Below are 24,028 nucleotides of genomic sequence, written 5' to 3'. Positions count from 1 at the left end.
CTGTCCCTCTGGGTCTCTCTCAGCAGTCTGCCCCTCTGGGTCTCTCTCAGCAGTCTGCCCCTCTGGGTCTCTCGCAGCAGTCTGTCCCTCTGGGTCTCTCGCAGCAGCAGTCTGTCCCTCTGGGTCTCTCTCAGCAGCAGTCTGTCCCTCTGGGTCTCTCTCAGCAGCAGCCTGTCCCTCTGGGTCTCTCTCAGCAGCAGCCTGTCCCTCTGGGTCTCTCTCAGCAGCAGCCTGTCCCTCTGGGTCTCTCTCAGCAGCAGCCTGTCCCTCTGGGTCTCTCTCAGCAGCAGCCTGTCCCTCTGGGTCTCTCTCAGCAGCAGTCTGTCCCTCTGGGTCTCTCTCAGACTGGGTTTCTCTCAGCAGCAGTCTGTCCCTCTGGGTCTCTCTCAGACTGGGTCTCTCTCAGCAGCAGTCTCTCCCTCTGGGTCTCTCTCAGACTGGGTCTCTCTCAGCAGCAGTCTGTCCCTCTGGGTCTCTCTCAGACTGGGTCTCTCTCAGCAGCAGCCTGTCCCTCTGGGTTTCTCTCAGCAGCAGCTTTTCCCTCTGGGTCTCTCAACGGCTGTCTGTCTCTCTCCCTGGGGCCTGTGTCTCACAGAGGCTTTCTCTTCCTGGAAGCCTCCCTCTAGTATTTCTCAGACTGTCTCTCCCAGGAAGTCTCACCCCAGTGTGTCTCTCCCAATGGACCCTGCCCCTCTGCCTGTCCCTTCCTGTCCCTCTCAGGCACCGGTAACACAACATAACAAAGCGACCAATCGCCGTGGACCCGAGAAAAGCCGAGAGTTTCCGGAAACAGCCGAATGCGTCCGGAAACCTTTGTATCTGGGATCCGGTTTCCCGGAAAGAGCCGAACAAGCGAGTGAGACTCGGGTGGGCGCAAATTGATGGCGTAACTACCTACCTGGGCCTAACTACCTACCTGGGCCTAACCAAGTGCGGCGGGGCAGTAGGGAAGGTGGGTCTGTGCCGATAGGGCCCGGGGACAGGCTCACAGCTCGGCGCTTCCATGTCACTGGGTATCGGAGTGTGAGGGAATGGCTCCCAGTGACTGGCACTAAAGCCCGGGGGGGGATATATTATGTGGGATTTATAGGCTTGGGGGGCGGGGCAATGGGCGCGGATTAAAGGGAAAGTAAAGGCTCATGTTCTGTTATTCATTGGGTTTCAGTCTGTCCCGGTCTGTCCCGGTATGATAGAGGTGGTGGCCAAGTTGGGCCGGGGCCCCGTGTTCCTGGCGGGGGAGGTGCTGGAATGTGTCGTGTCCTTCAGCAACCCCCTGTCTGCCCTATCCACCTCCGCCAGCAGGTAAGTACCCCCCCCTTATATATAGTGCCCCCCCTTATATATAGTGTGCCCCCCCCTTATATATAGTACACCCCCCCTTATATATAGTGTGCCCCCCCCTTATATATAGTACCCCCCCTTATATATAGTGTGCCCCCCCCTTATATATAGTACCCCCCCTTATAAATATAGTGCCCCCCCCCTTAGTATAACTGATCCTACCCCCCCTTATATATAGGCCCCCCTTATATATAGTACCCCCCCTTATATACTGATCCTACCCGCCCTTATATATAGTACCCCCCCCCTTATATATATAGTGCCCCCCCTTATATACTGATCCTACCCCCCTTATATATACTTGCCCACCCTTATATTAGTACCCGCCCCGCTTATATACTGATCCTATAACCCACCCCTCAGATATATCAGTGAGCCCTCAGTTATATATAGGTGACGCCCCCTAATATACTGATGACCTACGTCCGCCCGCTTATATATAGTACCGGTAAAAGGTATTCCACCCTTATAATATAGTGCCCCCCTACTATATAGCTTGATTTCCTAACGTCCCCCCTTTATATCATAGTACCCCGCCCTTATATATATAGTGCCCCCCGCTTATGATACCTGATACACCTACCCCCCCTTATATATAAGACAACCCCCCCTTATATATAGTGCCATCCCACCTGTATATATAGTATCCCCCCTTATAATATAAGTTGCCCCCCTTATATATTTATAAGTACTCAGTGACCCTGTACCTTCCAGTAGCCACTCAAGTACTCAGGAAGAAAAGGACACACCGCTATGTTTTAAGGCGGCTCAGTTAGCCCTAAGGCACATAGTGAAGTGTATTTTCCAATGGCCCATTATGCACAGCCGCCTACAAGTGTCCCTGAAAGCTCTCTTAGTCTACATTTCATTTCCTATGATCTCACGTCAGATGTTGACACCGTTTAGAACGCACAAAATGTAACAGACCCCCCAACCATATAGTTAAGCTGTCACCTTTAAAATCATTCGGCCACCATATCTATACCCCCTTTAATAATATATGTGCCGATCCCGCTTAATATATTATTAGATGAGTATAGGGGGGAAGGTAGACGCCCCCCTCCCTTATATATAGGCCCCCTTATATATAGTATCCCCCCTTATATATAGTGCCCCCCCTTATATAAAGCATCCCCCCTTGATAAATATAAGTGCCCCCCTTATATACTTTATATATAGTGACCCCCCCTTATATATAGTGCCCGCCCCTTAGTATATATGTATATAAGTGCACTCTGTTCGCTCCCACACATGCCCTTATAAATACTAAAGTATTGCCCGCCTTATATTAATTTATATATATTAGTGACCCGACCCCTTAATATATAGGTGCCGAGGTCCCTTATATTATAAGTAATCCCCTCCTTATATATAGTGCCCGGCCCCTTATATATAGTAAATCGCCGCCCTTATATATAGTGCTCCCCCTTATATATTTATATATAGTGGACCGCCCATCCCCTTATATATAGTACCACCCCTTGTAATATTTATATATAACCGTGGACCCCCCCCCTTATATATAGTGCCGCCCGCACTATAATAAGTCTTATAGCTCAGTTTACTTAATTAACGAGCTAACGATTAGACTGACCTTCCCCACCACATTAAGTCCCCCCCAGTTGTAACCAATCAAACTGGTGGCCAGCTTTCCCATAACTGAGCCATTCCCTTTTATCAGCTTAGTCGCTCTTCCCTGTAGCTTCTTCTATTTTCATTACTGCCCCCCTTATATATTTATATATAGTGACCCACCCCCTTAACTGCCCCCCCCCCAGTGTAATCAATCCCAACTGGGAGCGCCGCCTTATATCCCTCCATAACTGAGCCCTTCCCTTATCAGCTTTATAGTCAGACAGAGCTTAGTCCCCGGCTCTTCCACTGTAACTTTCTCTAATTTCATTACTCGACCAAAACACCGCCTTCATATATTTATATATAGTGGCCACCCTCTCCTTAAACTGCCCCTTCCCCAGTGTAAAACCATCCCAAGGACCAGCTCTTATCCCGATAAGGACTGAGACCCAATTCCCTTTATCAGCTTAGTACACTCTTCCTGTACTTTCTCATTTTCATTTACTCGCCGAGCGTACCCAGCTTATAATATTTATATATAGTGACCCCCCCTTAACTGCCCGCGTCCCGCCCCTCCCCAGTGTAACGCATTCCAAGCGCTGGGCGCAGTCCTTATCACCCATGAACTGAGCCCATTCCTTTTATCAAGTTTAGGTCGGCTCTTCCCTGTACTTTCTACATATTCATTACTGTCCCCCTTATAGATATTGTATTATATGCGTGAACCGCCCCCCTCTGCCCTTCCCGCAGTGTAACAATCCCAACTGGGGACAGACCTTTCGCCCATAACTGAGCCGCATTCCTTTATCAGCGTCTCACTCGCATCTTTGCGTGTACTTTCGTGTATTTTCAATTAACTCGCCGCCCCTCTTATATATTTATTATATGCGAGTGCCCCCCGCTTAAAACTGCCGCCCCCCCCCCCCAGTGTAAAACTCTATCCCAACTGGGCCATGCCTTTTCCCGATAACTGAGCCCATTCCCTTTATCAAGGCTTAGTCGCTCTTACCCTGTCTTTCTCTATTTCATTACTTCTGCATTCCCCCTTATATATTTATTATATAGTGACCCCCCCTTAACTGCCCCCCCCCCCCAGGTGTAACCAATCCGTCAAGCTGAGCCAGCCTTTCCCATAACTGAGCCCATTCGCTTTATCGCTTAGTCGCTCTGCCTTGGTCTTTCTCTATTTCATTACTGCCCCCGCCCTTATATAATATAATATATAGTGACCCCATCCCTTAACTGCCACCCCCCCAGTGTAAACAAATGCAACTGGGCCAGCCTTTCCCCTCATAACTGGAGCCCACATGTCGCGCCATATGTATCAGCTTAGTGGCTTGGTCTTTGACCCCCCTGTACTTTCTCTATTTCATTACTACCCTTGATCTCCCGCTCTATTATACTTTATTAATATAGTGACCGCGCCTTAACTCGTTGCCCACCCCCCCCAGTGTAACCCGATCCCAACTGGGCACGCTCCTGGTTTCCCCATAAACTGAGGACCTATATATCCTTATATCGACGCTCTAGTACGCTCTTTTCCCTGTATCTGTTCTGCTATTTCACACTATACTGCCATAGTGTCCCGCTTATTATATTTTTATATATTAAGTCGACATTCAAACTGCCCCGCAAATGCCCTCGCGAAGGGTATAGAGCACGCTGATTCCCTACTGGGCCATGCCATTCACCCAGCATGCACTGAGGGCCACTTCCCTTATGAATCAGCTTATGTCGCTCTCCCTGTACTTATCGTCTAGTCATTATACTGTGCGCTGCCCCTTATAATATTATATATATATGTGAGCCCCCATTACTGCCCCCCCGCCCAGTGTAACCAATCCCAACTGGGGTCGCAGCTTTCCCCCATAACTGAGCCCATTCCCTTTATAGCTTCAGTCGCTTTCCCTGTACTTTCTCTATTTCATTACGCCCCCCCCTTATATATTTATATATAGTGTACCCCCCTTAACTGCCGCTTCCGGCCAGGTAACCAATCCAACTGGGGCGCAGCCTTTCCCCATAATCTGGGCCATTCCCATTTAATTCAGCTTAGTCGCTCTTCCTGTATTTCTCTATTTCATTACTGCCCCCCCTTATATAGTTATATATAGTGACGCCCCCCCTTAACTGGCCGCCCCCCCCCAGTGTAAACCAATTCCCAACTGGGCGGCAAGCCTTTCCCCATAACTGAGCCATTCCTTATCAGCTTAGTCGCTCTTCCTGTACTTTCTCTATTTGCTTACTGCCCCCCCTTATATATTTATATATAGTGAACGCCGGCCTCCCTTAACTGCCCCCTCTGGAGGCCCAGATGTACTCAATTCCAAACTGGATGCCAGCCTTTCCCATACTGAGCCGCATTCCCTTTATCAGCTTAGTCGCTCTTCCTGTACTTTCTCTATTTCATTACTGCCCCCCCTTATATATTTATATATATGACGCCCCCACCCTTAACTGCCCCCCCCCAGTGTAACCAGAGATCCTACTGGGCCAGCCTTTCCCATAACTTGAGCCCATTCCCTTTTATCAGGCTTAGTCCCGGCTCTTCCCTGCCTTTCTATATATTATCATTACTGCGTGGCCCCTTATATATTTTATATATAGTGACCACCCTTAACTGCTCCCACGGATTCAACCCCCCAGTGTAACTGGCAGATCACCCCAACTGAGGCCAGTCCTTTATACGCCATTGAGACTGAGAGCTCCAACCCTTTATTCAGCTTAGTCGCTTCACCCTGCTAACTGGTTCTCACTATCACTTCATTACTGCCCCCGCCCCTTATATATTTATATATAGTGGACCCCCCTTATGCCCCTTCCCGCATGTTAACCAATCCCAAACTGGGCCAGCCTTTCCCCCATAAACTTGAGCCCATTCCTTTATCACTTAGTCGCTCTTTTCTCTGTACTTTCTCTATTTCATTACTGCCTCCCTTATATATTTATATATAGTGACCCCCCTTAACTGCCCCCCCCCCCCACCAGTGTAACCAATCCCAACTGGGCCAAGCCTTTCCACCATAACTGAGCCCATTCCCTTTATCAGCTTAGTCGGCTCTTCCCTTGTACTTTCTCTATTTCATTACTTGCCCCCTCCCTTATATATTTATATATAGTGACCCCCCCTAACTGCCCGCTTCCCCAGTGTAACGCAATCCCAACTGGGCCGCCTTTCCGCCATAACTGAGGCCCATTCCGCTTTATCAGCTTAGTCGGCTCTTCCGCTGTACCTATTCTCTAATTTCATTAACTGCCTCCCCCTATATATTTATATATAGTGACCCCCCCTTAACTGCCGCCCCTCGCCCAGTGTAACCAATCCCAACTGGGCCACAGCCTTTCCCCATAACTGAGTCCCATGTCTTTATCAGGCTAAGTCGCTCTTCTGTACCTTTCTTATTTCATTACCTGCCCTACACCTTATATCATTTATATATAGTGAACCGACCCCTAACTGCCCCCCCCCCCCGTGGTAAACGCAATCCGCAACTGGGCCAGCCTTTCCCATAACTGAGCCTCATTCCTTTCACTTCCAGCTGGGTCGGGCTCTTGCGCCGCCTGTACTTTCTCTTTTCGTAACGCCTCGCCAACCCGTCCTTTATATTCACTTGCTTATACGTGACCGCAGTAGAACGCACGCCTGTGTCTTATCAAGCATTGATATATGTGAGATATATTATGAATGATATGCCCACTGCGCGGTTGAACCTGCCGGCGCCTAGCCACCATCCTCCCCAGTGTTGAACCGAATCCAACTGGGCACCCATGCCTTTCCCTCACCTGCAACTGAGCCCACTTGTCCGCTCTTGTATTATCAATATAGGCTATAATGTCGCCTTTTCTTCCTCTGATACTCTTTCTCCTTTATTTCTCATATACTGCCACTGGTTGTCATCCTGAGCGCCTTATATATATATACTTTATATAGAACCGTGCCCGCTTCCCCCTCCCTTATATATTTATTACCTATTAAAAACGTCTAGCACATCCTTATCATTCCAGCTTAACACTGCCCCCCCCGCAGTGTCAAACGCATCCAAACTGGGCCAGCCTTTCTATAGAGTATCTTGAAGCCCACATTCCCTTATCAATGCAGTATATGTAGTGTCGCCTTTCATTCCTCTTGTACGCTGTTCTTATTTCAAAATTCACATCGGTTACAGCCTCTCGCACGCCGCTTGTTAATAAATTTTTATATAATAGTGCCCCCCCTTAACTTGCGCCCCTGCTCTAGCTCCCCCTCCAGTATAACCAAGTCCTCCACATCTAGCGCACCAGCCTTCTGTCCACCAAAACTGAGCCCATTCTACCCTTATATATCACTAAGCTTTAGTCCGGCTCGTTACAGCTGATACTTTCTCTGAATTATCATTACTTGAAGACGTCGCCCCCAATATGAGGCCCCTTTATAGTATTTATTATCAAATAGGACCGTCTTGACAGCCTTAACTGCGCGCACTGTCCCTCTCAAAACAAGTGTAAACCAATGTACCCTAACTGGGGCTAGACCTTCCCACTCAATAATCTATTGAGCCTTGTCCCATTTAGAATGCAGCTTAGTCGCTCCGTTTAATCTCTCCCTGTGACTTTTCTCCTATTTCTTTACTGCCCCGCTTATTTATTCACATCTCTATATATTTAGTGAACCCCCTATAACATACCCCCCCCCCCAGTGTTACTAATGCAATCCAAACTGGGCCAGCCTTTCGCCATAACGGGAGGGCCATATTCCGCTTAATAACAGCTTCAGTCACTCTTGCCCTGTACTTTGTCTCTATTTTCAATTACTGCCCCCCCTATATATTATAAATATAAGCTAATTGACTCGCAAAACCCCTTTACTTGCCGCACCCTCCCCATGTGTAACGCATCCAAGCTGGGCCAGCGTCCATAACGAGCCGCATTCCTGTTTATTTCAGCTTAGTCGCTCTCCCTGTACTATCTCTATTTCAATTACTTTTGCCGTTTTGCTCTGCCCCCTCTTATAATACTTTAATATATAGGCTGACAGCCCTTAACTGCCCCCGCCCCCCAGTGTAACCAATCCCACTGGGCAGCCTTTCCGCATTAACTGAGCCCATTCCCTTTATCAGCTTAGTCGCTCTTCCCTGTACTTTCTCTAATTTCATTACTGCCGCCCCTTATATATTTAGTTATATTTGTTGATTCTTTCTACACGGCCCCTTAACTGCCCTTCCCCCGGCCAGTTGTAACCAATCCAATGGGCCTAGTCCTTCCCCCATTAACTGAGCCATCCTTTATACAGCTTAGTGGCTCTTAGCCTCCTGTTACTTTCTCTATTTCATTACTGCCCCTCTTATATTATTATATAATAATGTGAACCCGCTCGCCCTTAACTCGGCCCCCCCCCCCAGTGTAACCAAGCGCGCGCACTGGGCAGCGCTTTCCCCATAAACTGAGGCCATTCCCTTTCTATCAGCTTAGTCCGCTCTTCCTGTACTTTCTTCTTCTCTATTTCATACTTTGCCCCCTTATTATTTATATATAGTGACCCCCCCGCTTAACTGCCCCCCGCCCCGCAGTGGTAACCAATACCAACTGGGCCAAGCCTTTCCCATAACTGAGGCCCATTCCCTTTAATCATGCTTAGTGCTCTTCTCTGTACTTTCTCTATTTCATTACTGCCGGCCGCCCCTTATATATTTATATATAGTGACCCCCACCTTAAACTGCCCCCCCCCCCCAGTGTAACCAATCCCAACTGGGCCAGCCTTTTCCCCATAACTGAGCCCATTCCCTTTATCAGCCTTAGTCGCTCTCCTGTACTTTTCTCTATTTCATTACTGCCCCCCTTATGATATTTTATATAGTGGGACCCGCCGGCTTAACTGCCCCCCCAGGTAACCAAACCCAACTGGGCAGCCTTTCCCCATAACTGAGCCATTCCTTTATCAGCTTAGTCCGCTCTTCCCTGTACTTTCCTCTATTTCATTACTGCCCCCCGCCTTATATAATTTATATATAGTGACCCCCCCTTAATATATTTATATATAGTGACCCCCGTTAACGCCCCCCCCCCGCAGTGTAACCAATCCCAACTGGCCAGCCTTTCCATACTGAGCCCATTCTTTATCAGCTTAGTCGCTCTTCCTGTACTTTCTCTATTTCATTACTGCCCTCCCAGCTTATATATTTTATATATAGTGCCCCCCCCTTAACTGCCCCCCCCCCCCCAAGTGTAACCAATCCAACTGGGCCAGCCTTTCCCATAATGAGCCCATTCCCTTTAATCAGCTTAGTCCGCTCTTTCCTGTACTTTCTCTATTTCATTACTGCCCCCCTTATATATTATAATATAGGACCCCCCCTATATAAGTGGCCCCCGCCTAACTGCCCCCCCCCAGTGTAACCAATCCCAACTGGGCCAGCCTTTCCATAACTGAGCCCATTCCCTTTTATCAGCTTAGTCGCTCTTCCCTGTACTTTCTCTATTTCATTACTGCCCCCCCTTATATATTTATATATAGTGGACCCCCCTTAACTGCCCCCCCCCCAGTGTAACCAATCCCAACTGGGCCAGCCTTTCCCCATAACTGAGCCATTCCCTTTATCAGCTTAGTCGTCTTCCCTGTAACTTTCTCTATTTCATTACTTTGCCGCCCCCCCTTATATATTATATATAGTGACCCCCCCCCCCTTAACTGCCCCCCCCCCAGAGTGTAACCAATCCCAACTGGGCCAGCCTTTCCCATAAACTGAGCCCATTCCCTTTATCAGCTTAGTCGCTCTTGCCCTGTACTTTCTCTATTTCATTACTGCCCCCCCCTTATATTTTAATAAATAGGACCTCGATGCCAACAACCTTGGCCAATTTTTGCCCCTTTAACTGCCGCCCCCAGTGTAACCTTCCCAACTGGGCCAGCCTTTCCCCATAACTGAGCCCATTCCTTTATCAGTTAGTCGCTCTTCCCTGTACTTTCTCTATTTCATTACTGCCCCAACCTTATATAGTTTATATATAGTGACCCCCCCGCTTTAACTGCCCCCCCACAGATGTAACACAATACAGCTTTCCGCCATAACTGAGCCATTCCCTTTATCAGCTTAGTCGCATCTTCCGTCGGTAGCTGTTGCTCCTATTTCAGTATACTGCCATCACCCCCCTTATATACTATTATATATTAGTGAGCAATCGTTGTTTTCCCCTTCCCTTAATATTTACACTATAGTGACCGCCTCCCTTACTGCCCCCGCCAGCCGCCCCAGTGTAACCAATCCCAACATGGGGCCGCCTTTCCCATAACCTGACCCGATTCCCTTTATCAGCTTAGTCGCTCTTCCCTGTACTTTCTCTATTGTCATTACTGCCCCCCCTTATATATTTATATATAGTGGACCGCCCACCTATATATTTATTATACTGACCCCCCCTTAACTGCCCCCCCCACCAGTGGTAACGCTCCCAACTGGGCCAGCCTTTCCCATGAACTGAGCCCATTCCCTTTATCAAGCTTAGTCGCTCTTGCTCTGTACTTTCTTTATTTCATTACTGGCCCCCTTAATAATATTTATAATATACGTGCCCCCCCTTAACTGCCCCCCCCCCCCGCCAGTGTAACCAATCCCAACTGGGCCAGCCTTTCCCCATACATGAGCCCATTCCCTTTATCAGCTTAGTCGCTCTTCCTGTACTTTCTCTATTTCGATTACTGCCCCCCCCCTTATATATTTATATATAGTGCCCCCCTTAACTGCCCCCCTCGCATCCCCCCCGCGCCCCCAGTGTAAACCATCCCAACTGGGCCAGCCTTTCCCAACGAGCCCATTCCTTTATCAGCTTAGTCGCTCCTTTAATCATCTGTTACTTTCTCTATTTCCATTACTGCCTCTCTGCAGGCGCACCATGCCTTATATTTTACATTTTGTGAGATATAGTGGCCCTTTCGCAAAAACAATTCCCGCAGTTGTAACAATCAATACGCCCAAATGGAGACCAGCCTTGCCCAGTAAAAATCTGAGCTCCATGTTCCACTTTGTGAATCAGACTTATGTTGCTTCTTGCCCTGTAACTTTCTCTATTTCATTACTGCCCCCCCAATATATTTATATATAGTCGACACCGTCCTTAAAGCTGCTCCGCCTCGACCCCGTGTAACCAAAATCGCACAACTGGGCCAGCCTTTCCCCATAACTGAGCCCATCTCCCTTTACAGCTTAGTTCGCTCTCCCTGACTTTTTCTCTATTTCATTACTGCCCCTTATATATTTATATATAGTGACCCCCCCTTAACTGCCACGGTGTGCCCCCCCCCCATATCACCCCAGTGGGTAACCAATCCCACTGGGCCAGCCTTCATCCGCATAACTGAGCCATTCCCTTATCAGCTTAGTCACTCTCTGTACTTTCCTTCTAATTTCATTACTGCCCCGCCTTATATATTTACTATATAAAGTGACCCCGCCCTTAACTGCCCCCCCCAGTGTAACTCACAATTCCCAATGGGCCAGCCTTTCCCCATAACTGAGCCCATTCCTTTATCAGCTTAGTCGGCTCTTTCCCTGTACTTTCTCTATTTCATTAACATGCCTAATCATTAGCCTACTGTATTCCCTCTGTATATTTGATAAATATAGATTGAACGTGCACCCCGCTTAACTAGAGTACCCGCCCCCCACTCCAAAGTGTACCAATCACTCAACTGGGCGCAGCCCTTTACCAAATACTGAGGCCAATTTCGCTTCATCTAGCTTAGTCGCTCTTCCCTGTACTGTTCTTTCTGGTACTAAATTCATTTAGCTTTTTGCCTATCTCGCCTTTATAATATTTTATATTATAAGTGACCCCCTTAACTGGCCCCCTCCCCAGTGTAACGCAATCCCAACGGGCCAGCCTTTCCGCCATAACTGGAGCCCATTCCCTTTATGCAGCTTAGTCGCTCTTCCTGATACTTCTCTATTTCATTTACTGCGACCCTCCCCCCTGTATATAGTTTATATATATTAGTAGTCAGGGACACTCGTTCCCCCTTATTATTAGATTTATATATAGTGACCCCGCCCTTAACTGCCCCGCCCCCAGTGTAACTAAAACCGCAATCCAACTGGGCCAGCCTTTTCCCAAATACTGAGCCATTCCCTTTATCAGCTTAGTCGCTCTCCTTGCTTTTGGGTTTTTCTTGCAGAACACTGTGCATGTACTTTCTCTATTTGTCAATTACTGCCCCCGCTTATATAATATATATAAGTGACCCCCCCTTATATACTTTTAGTATATAGTTGACCCCCCCTTAACTGCCAGCCAGTCCCGCCGCCCCCCCGCCAGTGTAACGCCATCCCAACCAGGGCACAGCACTCTTCTTCCATTAATAGACACACATGCCCATATATATACCAGATTAGTCGCGCCCCTTTTGACTACGTTTGGAAGAGCACCATGTGATAGCTAACTTCTGATCCTATCTATTTTCGATCCTCTGTCCAATATAACCCAAGCCCCTATACTACTACTTTATATAGCAAGATTAGCATTAGAACAGGTGGCACACTACCCCCTATAAAAACATAGACACCTCCCACTTGTGACCAAAATAAGGATGGACACCCCCGCCCCAGTGTAACCAACTCCCAACTGGGCCAGCTTAGTCCACCCATAACTGAGGCAGCTCCATATCCCTTTAAAAGCTTAGTCCGCTCTTCCCTTGTAACTTTTCTCTATTTCATTACTTACTTGACATTACCATCCAGTATTGACTAATTTATATATAGATGATCCTGATGAGCCCTTAACTGCCCCCCCCCACAAGTGTAAGCCAATCCGCAACTGGGCCAGCCTTTCCCATAACTGAGACCGCATTCCGCTTTAATCAGCTTAGTCGCTCTTCCTGTACTTTCTTCTAATTTCATTACTGCCCCCCCTTATATATTTATATATAGTGACGGCACCCCTTAACTGCCCCCCCCCCCCAGTGTATACCAATACCAACTGGGCCAGCTTTCCATAACTGAGCCCATTCCTTTAATCAGCTAGTCACTCTTCCCTGTACTTCTCTATTTCATTACGCCCCTCCGCTTATATATTTACTATATAGGTGACCGCGCCCCTTAAACTGCCCCCGCCCCCCCCCAGTGTAAGCCAATCCCCAACTGGCCAGCGCTTTCCCCATAACTGAGGACCCATTCCGCTTTATCGCTTAGTCGCTCTTACCTTGTACTTTCTCTATTTATTACTGCCCCTTATATATTTATATATAAGTGGACCCGCCCCCTTAACTGCCCCCCCCTTCTCAAGTGTAAACCAATCCCAACTGGGCACGCCTTTGCCCATAACTGAGCCCATTCTCTTTATCTAGCAGTCGTCTCCTGTAACTCCTCTCATTACTGGCCCCTTTCCCCTAAATACATAGGACCCCAAGCCCCCCTTAATATATTTTATATTATAGTGGACCGCCGCCCGTTATACTTCGCCGTCCCCCAGATAACACAATTCCCAACTGGGCCAGCCTTTCCCCATAACTGAGCCCAATTCCCCTTTATCAGCTTAGCGCTCTTTTCTCCCTGTACTTTCTCTATTTCATACTGCCCCCCTTATATATTATATATCAGTGACCCGCACCTTATATATTTATATATAGTGACCCCCCTTATACTGCCCCCCCCCCCCCCCCGTGTAACCAAATCGCCAACTGGGGCCAGCTCCCATAACTGAGCCCATTCCCTTTATTCAGCTTAGCGCTCTCCCTGTCTTCTTGCTATTTCATTACTGCCCCCCCTTATATTTTTATTAATAGTGACGTCCCCCCCTTTAACTGCCCCCCCCCCCCAGGTTAATCTCAATCCCCAACTGGGCGCAGCTTTCCCCATAACTGAGCCATTCCCAAAGCTTAGCCGCGTGCTCCCTGTACTTTCTCTATTTCAATTACTGCCCCCCTTATATATTTAATATAGTGACCCCCTTAACTGCCCCCCTCCCAGTGTAACGCATATCCCAACTGGGCCCGCCTTTCCCTCATAACTGAGCCCCCCTTTATCAGCTTAGTCGCTCCCTGTACATTCATCTTATTTCCATATACATGAGCGCCCTCACTAATATATTATAAACGTGCAACCCACGCTCCATTAACTGCGCACCTCGTTGTCCACCAGGTGTAAAATCCCAACTGGGCCAGCCTTTCCCCATAACTAGAGCCCATTCCCTTTATCAGCTTAGTCCGCTCTTCCCTGTACTTTCTTCTCTAACTAACTGTCCCCTAAAAAATAAGGACCCCCCCATTCCCTTACTGCCCACACCCCCCAGACTATCCAATTGGGCCAGTCTCCCCATTAACGACCCTATAGCAGCGGCTCCTTTGTTACTTTCATCTAATTATCACTGCCCCCCCAATATTTAATATAGTGACCCCCCCCTAACTGTTGCCCCCCCCCCCCCCCCCAGTGGTAACTCATTCCGCAACTGGGCCAGCCTTCCCCAATAGCCCATTCCTTATACAGACTGAGTCTGCTCATCTGATGTAAACTGTGTATCTGATTCTCATTATTCATACTGCCCCCCCTTATATATTATATATAGTGCCCCCCTTAACTCCTCTTCCCAGTGTAACTAATCCCGAACTGGGCAGCCTTCCCATAACTGGAAGCCCATTCCATTCAGCTTAGTCACTCTTCCCTGTACTTTATCTATTTCATTACTTCCCGCCCCCTTATATATTTATTATATTAGAGATTGGTAGGACACCACAGCCTGCCCCCTTAACCAGGCCACTGCCCCCCCCCCCCCCTTCAGTGAGTAACTAATACCGCAACTGGGCCAAGCCCTTTTCCCCATAAATGAGCCCATTCCCTTTATTCAGCTTAGTCCGCTGCTTCCCTGTACTTTCTCTATTTCATTACTGCCCCTTATATATTTATTATAGTGACCCCTTATACTGCCCCTCCCAGTGTAACCAATTCCCAACTGGGCCAGCCTTTCCCCAAACTGAGGCCATTCGCCTTATCAGCTTAGTCGCTCTCCTGTAACTTTCTCTATTTCATTACTGCCCCCCCTTATATATTAATATATAGTGACGCCCCCCCCCTTAATCTGCCCCCCCCAGTGGTAATCCATGACCACTGGGCCAGCCTTTCCCCATAACTGAGCCCATTCCCTTTATCAGCTTAGTCGCTCTTCCCTGTACTTTCTCTATTTCATTACTGCCCCCTTATATATTTATATATAGTGACCCCCCTTAACTGCCCGCCCCCCCCCCAGTGTAGACAATCCCAACTGGGCCAGCCTTTCCCCATAACTGAGCCCATTCCCTTTATCAGCTTAGTCGCTCTTCCCTGTACTCTCTATATTTCATTACTCCCCCCCCTTATATATTTATATATAGTGACCCCCCCTTAACCTGCCCTTCGCCCAGTGTAACCAATCCCAACTGGGCCAAGCCTTTTCCCCATAACTGAGCCCATTCCTTTATCAGCTTAGTCGCTCTTCCCTGTACTTTCTCTATTTCATTACTGCCCCCCCCTTATATATTTATATATAGTGACACACCCACCTTAACTGCCCCCCCGCCCCAGTGTAACCAATCCCAACTGGGCCAGCCTTTCCCCATAACTGAGCCCATTCCCTTTATCAGCTTAGTCGCTCTTCCCTGTACTTTCTCTATTTCATTACTTGCCTCCCCCTTATATATTTATATATAGTGACCCCCCCTTAACTGCCCCTGCCCCAGTGTAACCAATCCCTACTCTATTTCATTACTTTCCCCCTGTCCCTCAGGTCACCCCCGACATCTCTCCCCTGTCCCTAACAGTGTTAGACAAATCATAATTCAGTCGCAGGAGTGAAATAAACCCGACATCTTCTTCCCCTGTCCCTCAGGTTACCCCCGAACATCTTCTTCCCCTGTCCCTCAGGTTCCCCCCGACATCTTCTTCCCCTGTCCTCGTCGCCCTCAGGTTCCCCCAACATCATCTTCCCCTGTCCCTCAGGTCCCCAAAACATCATCTTCCCCTGTCCCTCGAACGAGGTTTATACTCCCCCAATCCATTCATCTTCCCCTGTCCCTCCCCAGGTTCCCCCCAACATCTTTTCCCTGTCCCTCAGGTTCACCACAATCTTCCCCTGTCCCTCAGGTTCCCCCCAACATCATCTTCCCCTGTCCCTCAGGTTCACCAACATCTTCCCCTGTCCCTCAGGTTCCCCCCAACATCATCTTCCCCTGTCCCTCAGGTTCACCAACATCTTCCGCCTGTCCCTCTGTTTCCCCCCTTCCAACATCTTCCCCTGCGCTGCATAATGTGCAGAAAAATTGCCCCCCCCAACCTTCTGTTCCTCTCTCTCTATCTGTTCCACCCTGCGCTCTCTCTCTATCCCTCTTACTCTCTTTGCCTGTCCCACCCTGCTCTCTGCCTCTCTCACCTATAATATTGTTGACACTCGCATTCTGCCTGTCTGTCTCCAGTGAGACCCTGGCATGGGCTAGTGCCCAGATTCATTGCCAGTTCCATGCCAGCGAGAGTCGTGTCCACCTACCGGCCAATGAGGAGCCCCGACAGGATGTGCAGGCAGAGAACGAGACCGTATTTGTCCCAAACAGAGGTGAGGAGGGGGCTCTGCTCCCTGTATATGGGCCCCGGGTAGGTCTCTGCTCCCTGTATATGGGCCCCGGGTAGGTCTCTGCTCCCTGTATATGGGCCCCAGGTGGGTCTCTGCTCCCTGTATATGGGCCCCGGGTGGGTCTCTACTCCCTGTATTATGGCCCTGGGTGGGTCTCTACTCCTGTATTGGGCCCCGGGTGGGTCTCTGCTCCCTGTATATGGGCCCCGGGTGGGTCTCTGCTCCCTGTATATGGGCCCCGGTTGGGTCTCTGCTCCCTGTAATATGGGCCCGGGTGGGTCTCTGCTCCTGTATACGGGCCCCGGGTGGGTCTCTGCTCCCTGTATATGGGCCCCGGGTGGGTCTCTGCCCCTGTATATGGGCCCCGGGTGGGTCTCTGCTCCCTGTATATGGGCCCCGGGTGGGTCTCTGCTCCCTGTATATGGGCCCCGGGTGGGTCTCTGCTCCCTGTATATGGGCCCCGGGTGGGTCTCTGCTCCCTGTATATGGGCCCCGGGTGGGTCTCTGCTCCCTGTATATGGGCCCCGGGTGGGTCTCTGCTCCCTGTATATGGGCCCCGGGTGGGTCTCTGCTCCCTGTATACGGGCCCCGGGTGGGTCTCTGCTCCCTGTAATATGGGGCCCCGGGTGGGTCTCTGCTCCCTGTATATGGGCCCCGGTGGGTCTCTGCTCCCTGTATATGGGCCCCGGTTGGGTCCTGCTCCCTGTATATGGGCCCCGGGTGGGTCTCTGCTCCCTGTATACGGGCCCCGGGTTGGGTCTCTGCTTCCCTGTATATGAAGGCCCCGGGTGGGATCCTCTGCTCCCGTGTATATGGGCCCCGGGTGGTGTCTCTGCTCGCCTGTATACGGGCCCCGGGTGGGTTCTCTGCTCCCTGTATATGGGCCCCGGGTGGGTCTGCTGCTCCCTGTATACGTGGGCCCCCCGGGTGCGTCTCCTGCTCCCTGTGACTAATGGGCCCCGGGTGGGTCTCTGCCTCCCTGTATATGGGGCCCGGGTGGGGTCTCTGCTCCCTGTATACGGGCCCGGGTGGGGTCTCTGCTCCCTGTATATGGGCCCCGGGTGGGTCCTCTGCTCCCTGTATATGGGCCCCCGGGTGGGTCCTCTGCTCCCTGTATATGGGCCCCGGGTGGGTCTCTGCTCCCTGTATATTGGGCCCCGGGTGGGTCTCTGCTCCCTGTATACGGGCCCCGGGTGGGTCTCTGCTCCCTGTATATGGGCCCCGGGTGGGTCTCTGCTCCCTGTATATGGGCCCCGGGTGGGTCTCTGCTCCCTGTATACGGGCCCTGGGTGGGTCTCTGCTCCCTGTATATGGGCCCCGGGTGGGTCTCTGCTCCCTGTATATGGGCCCCATAAGGCCCATATTGTGTTTTATTTTGCAGGCGAGCGGGGCCAGTGCATCCTCTCCACTCCCCCCAAAATCTTATTCTGTGACCTGCGCTTGGACCCTGGAGAGTCCAAATCCTGTAAGTGAGTGAGGCACCGGCCGTGTCCTTCTGGGGAGATTGGGGGGGGGACGTGGCACCATATTGGGCTTATTTGTGCCTTAGGGCCAAACGATCGAATTATGAGCCGTCGGACCAAGAACTGCATCGATGAACCGATGCGCTCCCTGATCTGATTGGTCAGTAGATGGCGTCAGTTAGTTACACTGTAGGCTTATGGGCCCTTCAGGCAGCTGAGTTTGGCCCCCGGCTGTCTCCACTCCTGGATAATAGAAATGCTCTCTGCCCTGGGGCCTTGGCTTCTGCTTTGCACGTCGCCCTTAGTCCGAAGTCCGATATCCTGCACTCTGGGAGGGGCACTAAATATACTCCATGTAGTAGCTGCAGCATGCAAAGGACACGTCCATCTTGTGACGACCCTTGGGCAAATTAATCCTTACTAAACGATTGTGTCTGGTGGGGGGGAACCCATTGTGTCCCATGGGGAAGGGAAATGCTTTGGAATGTAACCAATTCCTGGCTGAAGAGTAGTAATGAGTATCTTTGCTCACAGACTCCTACAGTGAGAGTTTGCCCCTCGCTGCTCCTCCTTCATTCCGGGGCCAGTCGGTGAAGTATGTCTACAAACTGACCATCGGCTGCCAAAGGGTTAACTGCCCCATCCAGCTCCTGCGGGTTCCATTCCGCGTTCTCCTGCTGCACGGTAAGTCCCAGGGCCCCATGTTAGAGTTGGGATTGGGGCACTAGGGCAGGTGGGGCTCCGCCCCTGAGGAGCTGTGGCTACTGGCTGACCTGATCATTCCCTGTGTGCAAGGGGGCGGAGCAGCTGAGCATTCTGGGAGTTGGAATGAGAACAGGCAGCTAATACCTCTTGCAGGGTACTCACCGGGGGTATTTAGCCTTGGGCCACGTCCCAAAAGGCACATTGTGGGGCCACATCATTCATTCCAGGGGCCACTTGCATCTGAAGGTGCTGTGCAACTACCACCCAGGCTGGGTTATATATAATGGGGTCCTAGTAGGGCAGCCTTGGGGTATATGAGGAGCTCTGTAGCCAAACTACAGGGTAGGCCTGTGTGACCACTGGCTTGTGACCGAGGGGCTGCTAGCGATTGGGTGGCTAGTAGGAGTCATTAGCCGGCTAGTAGTAGCGGTCTGGGGGCTAGATCTATAATCATAATCAGCTAGAAGAGCTCAATAATTGCAGGAATAGGGGTGCACTTTTAGGGGCACCTATAGGCTCTCTCTGCCTTTTGGGGCACCCATAGGCTCTCTCTGCCTTTTGGGGCACCCATAGGCTCTCTCTGCCTTTTGGGGCACCCATAGGCTCTCTCTGCCTTTTGGGGCACCCATAGGCTCTCTCTGCCTTTTGGGGCACCCATAGGCTCTCTCTGCCTTTTGGGGCACCCATGGGCTCTCTCTGCCTTTTGGGGCACCCATGGGCTCTCTCTGCCTTTTGGGGCACCCATAGGCTCTCTCTGCCTTTTGGGGCACCCATAGGCTCTCTCTGCCTTTTGGGGCACCCATAGGCTCTCTCTGCCTTTTGGGGCACCCATAGGCTCTCTCTGCCTTTTGGGGCACCCATAGGCTCTCTCTGCCTTTTGGGGCACCCATAGGCTCTCTCTGCCTTTTGGGGCACCCATAGGCTCTCTCTGCCTTTTGGGGCACCCATAGGCTCTCTCTGCCTTTTGGGGCCCCGGCCCTGGGCACATTTTCCCAAGGTTTAGGTACCCAGTAATTGTGGACATTCTGGTTCCAGCGCTGCAGAACTTCCAGCCCCCACAGGAGGATGAGGTTGCGCCCTCTAACCCCTTCCTGGATGAGGAGGGGGGTGGCAAGAAAGACTCGAGGCTGTTGGACTCGGCTGTGGAGATTCTTATGGCGCTGACGTCGCGCCGGACTTTGCGTGAGTATTAACCCGCCCTGTGCCACCATATTGGCATCTAGTCACTGGGGCTGGATCAGTCCTACCGATTAATAACTGCCCTTCCCTGGCATCGCCTCTCCCTACTGCTCCTACTATTTCCCTTGGAATTCTGGGTGTTGGCATGGTCACCCTCTTTACCCCTGAGCTGCCAGCCTGCCCTGTGCCCGGGGATTCTGGGTATTGGGGCCGATCTGTTAGTAGGGCATGGGGGCAATGAGGCTGTCAGTACTCACTTTGTACATTAGGGGGCACCCTTCGCTGTCACTTGCATCCAGACAGGGACCTGTGCCCGCTGTTACACCCGCCCTGCCCATGGTCCCGACCGGCGCCATTTTCTCTTGCAGATCAGTTTAATATCAGTAACAGCCGCGGGCGCGTTGGCACTTTCTGCATCTTTAAGACGGTGTATAAAATAGGAGAAGACGTGATTGGCACATTCAGTTTCTCTGACGGGGAGATCCCCTGCCTGCAGGTGAGTGAGGGGCTGGGCACTGGGTGTGCCCGCTATAAGCTATGGCACTGCCCAAGGGAGCAGGGTAGCGCCCACCCCATGTACCTGATGGGGGGAGTCTGTTTCTCTGCCCACAGTACTCGGTGTTGCTGCAGACGGAGGAGAGTGTGCAGGAGGAGTACCGGCGATCGCGGGCACAGCCGGTGTCCGTCACTACCCACGCCCAGCACCACGAGTCCTGTCTGCACTCGGCCGGCACCAACTTCAGCCTCCCCATCCCCCTCACGTCGTGCCCCGGCTTCAGCACCAACATCGGTGAGTCCCCCCCCCCCATGGGCTGCTCCCTGCCTTGCTATTGGTGCATGAGCGGAAGGGAAGGGGCATGCTGGGAGGGTCACACTGATTGGACTCATGGGGCAGTTAGCTGGTAAGTTCCACACACTGGGGCAACTCTGTCAGTCTCTGTCCTACTCCATCAGGGGTGGGGGGACATGAGCCACAGCCTCACAGACATTTTGTCATCCTGCACTGATTCTAACCTGTCCAGTACCAACCCATACCCGACCCTAACCTGCCCAGTACCAACCCACCCCCGACCCATAACCTGCCTGCGCCTGCCCACTACCAACCCACCCCCGACCCATAACCTGCCTGCGCCTGCCCACTACCAACCCGCCCCCGACCCTAACCTGCCCACTACCAACCCACCCCCGACCCATAACCTGCCTGCGCCTGCCCACTACCAACCCGACCCTGACCTGCCCACTACCAACCCGCCCCCGACCCTGACCTGCCCACTCCTGACCCTGACCTGCCCACTCCCGACCAGTGCTCGACCCTAACCTGCCCGCTCCCGACCCTACCTGCCCCCTTCCGACCAGTGCTCGACCCTAACCTGCCCGCTCCCGACCAGTGCTCAACCCTAACCTGCCCGCTCCCGACCCTAACCTGCCCCCTTCCGACCAGTGCTCGACCCTAACCTGCCCGCTCCGACCAGTGCTCAACCCTAACCTGCCCGCTCCCGACCCTAACCTGCCCCCTTCCGACCAGTGCTCGACCCTAACCTGCCCGCTCCCGACCAGTGCTCAACCCTAACCTGCCCGCTCCCGACCCTAACCTGCCCCCTTCCGACCAGTGCTCGACCCTAACCTGCCCGCTCCCGACCAGTGCTCAACCCTAACCTGCCCGCTCCCGACCCTAACCTGCCCCCTTCCGACCAGTGCTCAACCCTAACCTGCCCGCTCCCGACCCTAACCTGCCCCCTTCCGACCAGTGCTCGACCCTAACCTGCCCGCTCCCGACCAGTGCTCGACCCTAACCTGCCCGCTCCCGACCAGTGCTCGACCCTAACCTGCCCGCTCCCGACCAGTGCTCGACCCTAACCTGCCCCCTTCCAACCAGTGCTCGACCCTAACCTGCCCGCTTCCAACCCGACCCCTAACCTGCCCGCTTCCAACCCGACCCTAACCTGCCCCCTTCCAACCAAGTGCTCGACCCTAACCTGGCCCCTTCCAACCAAGTGCTCGACCCTAACCTGCCCCCTTCCAACCAAGTGCTCGACCCTAACCTGCCCCCTTCCAACCAAGTGCTGCGACCCTACCTGCCCGCTTCCAACCAAGTGCTCGACCCTAACCTGGCCCCTTCCAACCAAGTGCTCGACCCTAACCTGCCCCCTTCCAACCAAGTGCTCGACCCTAACCTGCCCCCTTCCAACCAGTGCTCGACCCTAACCTGCCCCCTTCCAACCAAGTGCTCGACCCTAACCTGCCCGCTTCCAACCCGACCCTAACCTGCCCCCTTCCAACCCAAGTGCTCGACCCTAACCTGCCCCCTTCCAACCTAACTGCCCTCCACAGTGCTCGACCCTAACCTGCCCGCTTCCAACCCGACCCTAACCTGCCCCCTTCCAACCAAGTGCTCGACCCTAACCTGCCCGCTTCCAAACCCGACCCTAACCTGCCCCCTTCCAACCAAGTGCTCGACCCTAACCTGCCCCCTTCCAACCAGTGCTCGACCCTAACCTGCCCCCTTCCAACCAAGTGCTCGACCCTAACCTGCCCGCTTCCAACCCGACCCTAAACCTGCCCCCTTCCAACCAAGTGCTCGACCCTAACCTGGCCCCTTCCAACCAAGTGCTCGACCCTAACCTGCCCCTTCCAACCAGTGCTCGACCCTAACCTGCCCCCTTCCAACCAAGTGCTCGACCCTAACCTGCCCGCTTCCAACCCGACCCTAACCTGCCCCTTCCAACCAAGTGCTCGACCCTAACCTGCCCCCTTCCAACCAAGTGCTCGACCCTAACCTGCCCCCTTCCAACCAAGTGCTCGACCCTAACCTGCCCCCTTCCAACCAAGTGCTCGACCCTAACCTGCCCCCTTCCAACCAGTGCTCGACCCTAACCTGCCCCCTTCCAACCCTAACCTGCCCCCTTCCAACCAAGTGCTCAACCCTAACCTGCCCGCTCCCGACCCTAACCTGCCCCCTTCCGACCAGTGCTCGACCCTAACCTGCCCGCTCCCGACCCTAACCTGCCCCCTTCCGACCAGTGCTCGACCCTAACCTGCCCGCTCCCGACCCTAACCTGCCCCCTTCCGACCAGTGCTCGACCCTAACCTGCCCCCTTCCAACCAGTGCTCGACCCTAACCTGCCCGCTCCCGACCAGTGCTCGACCCTAACCTGCCCCCTTCCAACCAGTGCTCGACCCTAACCTGCCCGCTTCCAACCCGACCCTAACCTGCCCCCTTCCAACCAAGTGCTCGACCCTAACCTGCCCCCTTCCAACCAAGTGCTCGACCCTAACCTGCCCCCTTCCAACCAGTGCTCGACCCTAACCTGCCCCCTTCCAACCAGTGCTCGACCCTAACCTGCCCCCTTCCAACCAGTGCTCGACCCTAACCTGCCCGCTTCCAACCCTAACCTGCCCGCTTCCAACCCAACCCCGACCCTAACCTGCCCCCTTCCAACCAATGCTCGACCCTAACCTGCAAATTCGGGCACATGGGGTACTGCTGGGGCGGGGCTAGTGGGCGGGTCCCAAAGCCGTATATGTTTATATAGAGAATGGCAGCTAATATACTGTGTCCCCCGCAGTCTCATTGAAGTGGCGCCTCCATTTTGAATTTGTCACCTCCCGGGAGCCCGTTGAAGCACCTACTGTTCCTGAGAACCAATCGGAGATAATCACCTGGACGGGGGCTGGACAAATAGAGGTAGACACCTTTAGCTGGGACCTGCCAATCAAAGTTCTTCCGACCAATCCTCTGCTGGCTTCCTATGTTTCCCCGGTTTTGTCCTCCCATTCTATCTGTATATAGGGGGCCCTGTAGGGGGCGCAGCCCTGTGGGACTATTTATATTTCTGTATATAGAGGCTTTTAATAAAGACATTGGAATGAGCTGGGAGAAATACAGTCCAAATCCGCACTATGTCCTGCCTGGATCAGAACCAAGTTGGGTTCTTCATCAGCTGAGGGACAACCAATCAAACCAGGACTTGATCCCAAAAGAATTTAAGGAGCTCAGTGGTACCGCTCAGTATGGGGGGGCCCCCTGACCCCTCACAGCAAGTCATTTCATATTGCTGCTGGGATTGGCTGTGTTTGTCTCCCAGAACCTCTCACATTCAGGTCTCTCCCTTTGTTCTTCTGTCTCCCTGCACGGAAATGGGTCCAATATTGTACACACAGGACCAGAAACTGGGTCATTACACCGCTAATTAATGGCCAT

The 24,028-nt window shown here is 52.1% G+C and overlaps 1 protein-coding gene across 2 annotated transcripts; it reads left to right on the top strand.

Moving 5' to 3' along the window:
* Window positions 1-660: 660 nt before the first annotated feature.
* Window positions 661-23,708, top strand: rgp1 (RGP1 homolog, RAB6A GEF complex partner 1). Of its 2 annotated transcripts, none has more exons than XM_031899278.1 (9): window positions 661-867; window positions 1,166-1,302; window positions 16,326-16,462; window positions 17,862-17,945; window positions 18,478-18,627; window positions 19,684-19,830; window positions 20,196-20,323; window positions 20,440-20,617; window positions 23,394-23,698. In XM_031899278.1, the coding sequence occupies exons 1-9, from the start codon at window positions 679-681 to the stop codon at window positions 23,615-23,617; spliced, it is 1,374 nt and encodes a 457-aa protein (XP_031755138.1). In that variant the 5' UTR covers window positions 661-678; the 3' UTR covers window positions 23,618-23,698.
* The last annotated feature ends 320 nt before the right edge of the window (window positions 23,709-24,028 follow it).

The sequence above is a fragment of the Xenopus tropicalis genome, chromosome 1 (genome assembly GCF_000004195.4).
Source record: "Xenopus tropicalis strain Nigerian chromosome 1, UCB_Xtro_10.0, whole genome shotgun sequence".
NCBI lineage: Eukaryota > Metazoa > Chordata > Amphibia > Anura > Pipidae > Xenopus > Xenopus tropicalis.
This window is presented reverse-complemented; position numbering and strand designations above follow the sequence as displayed.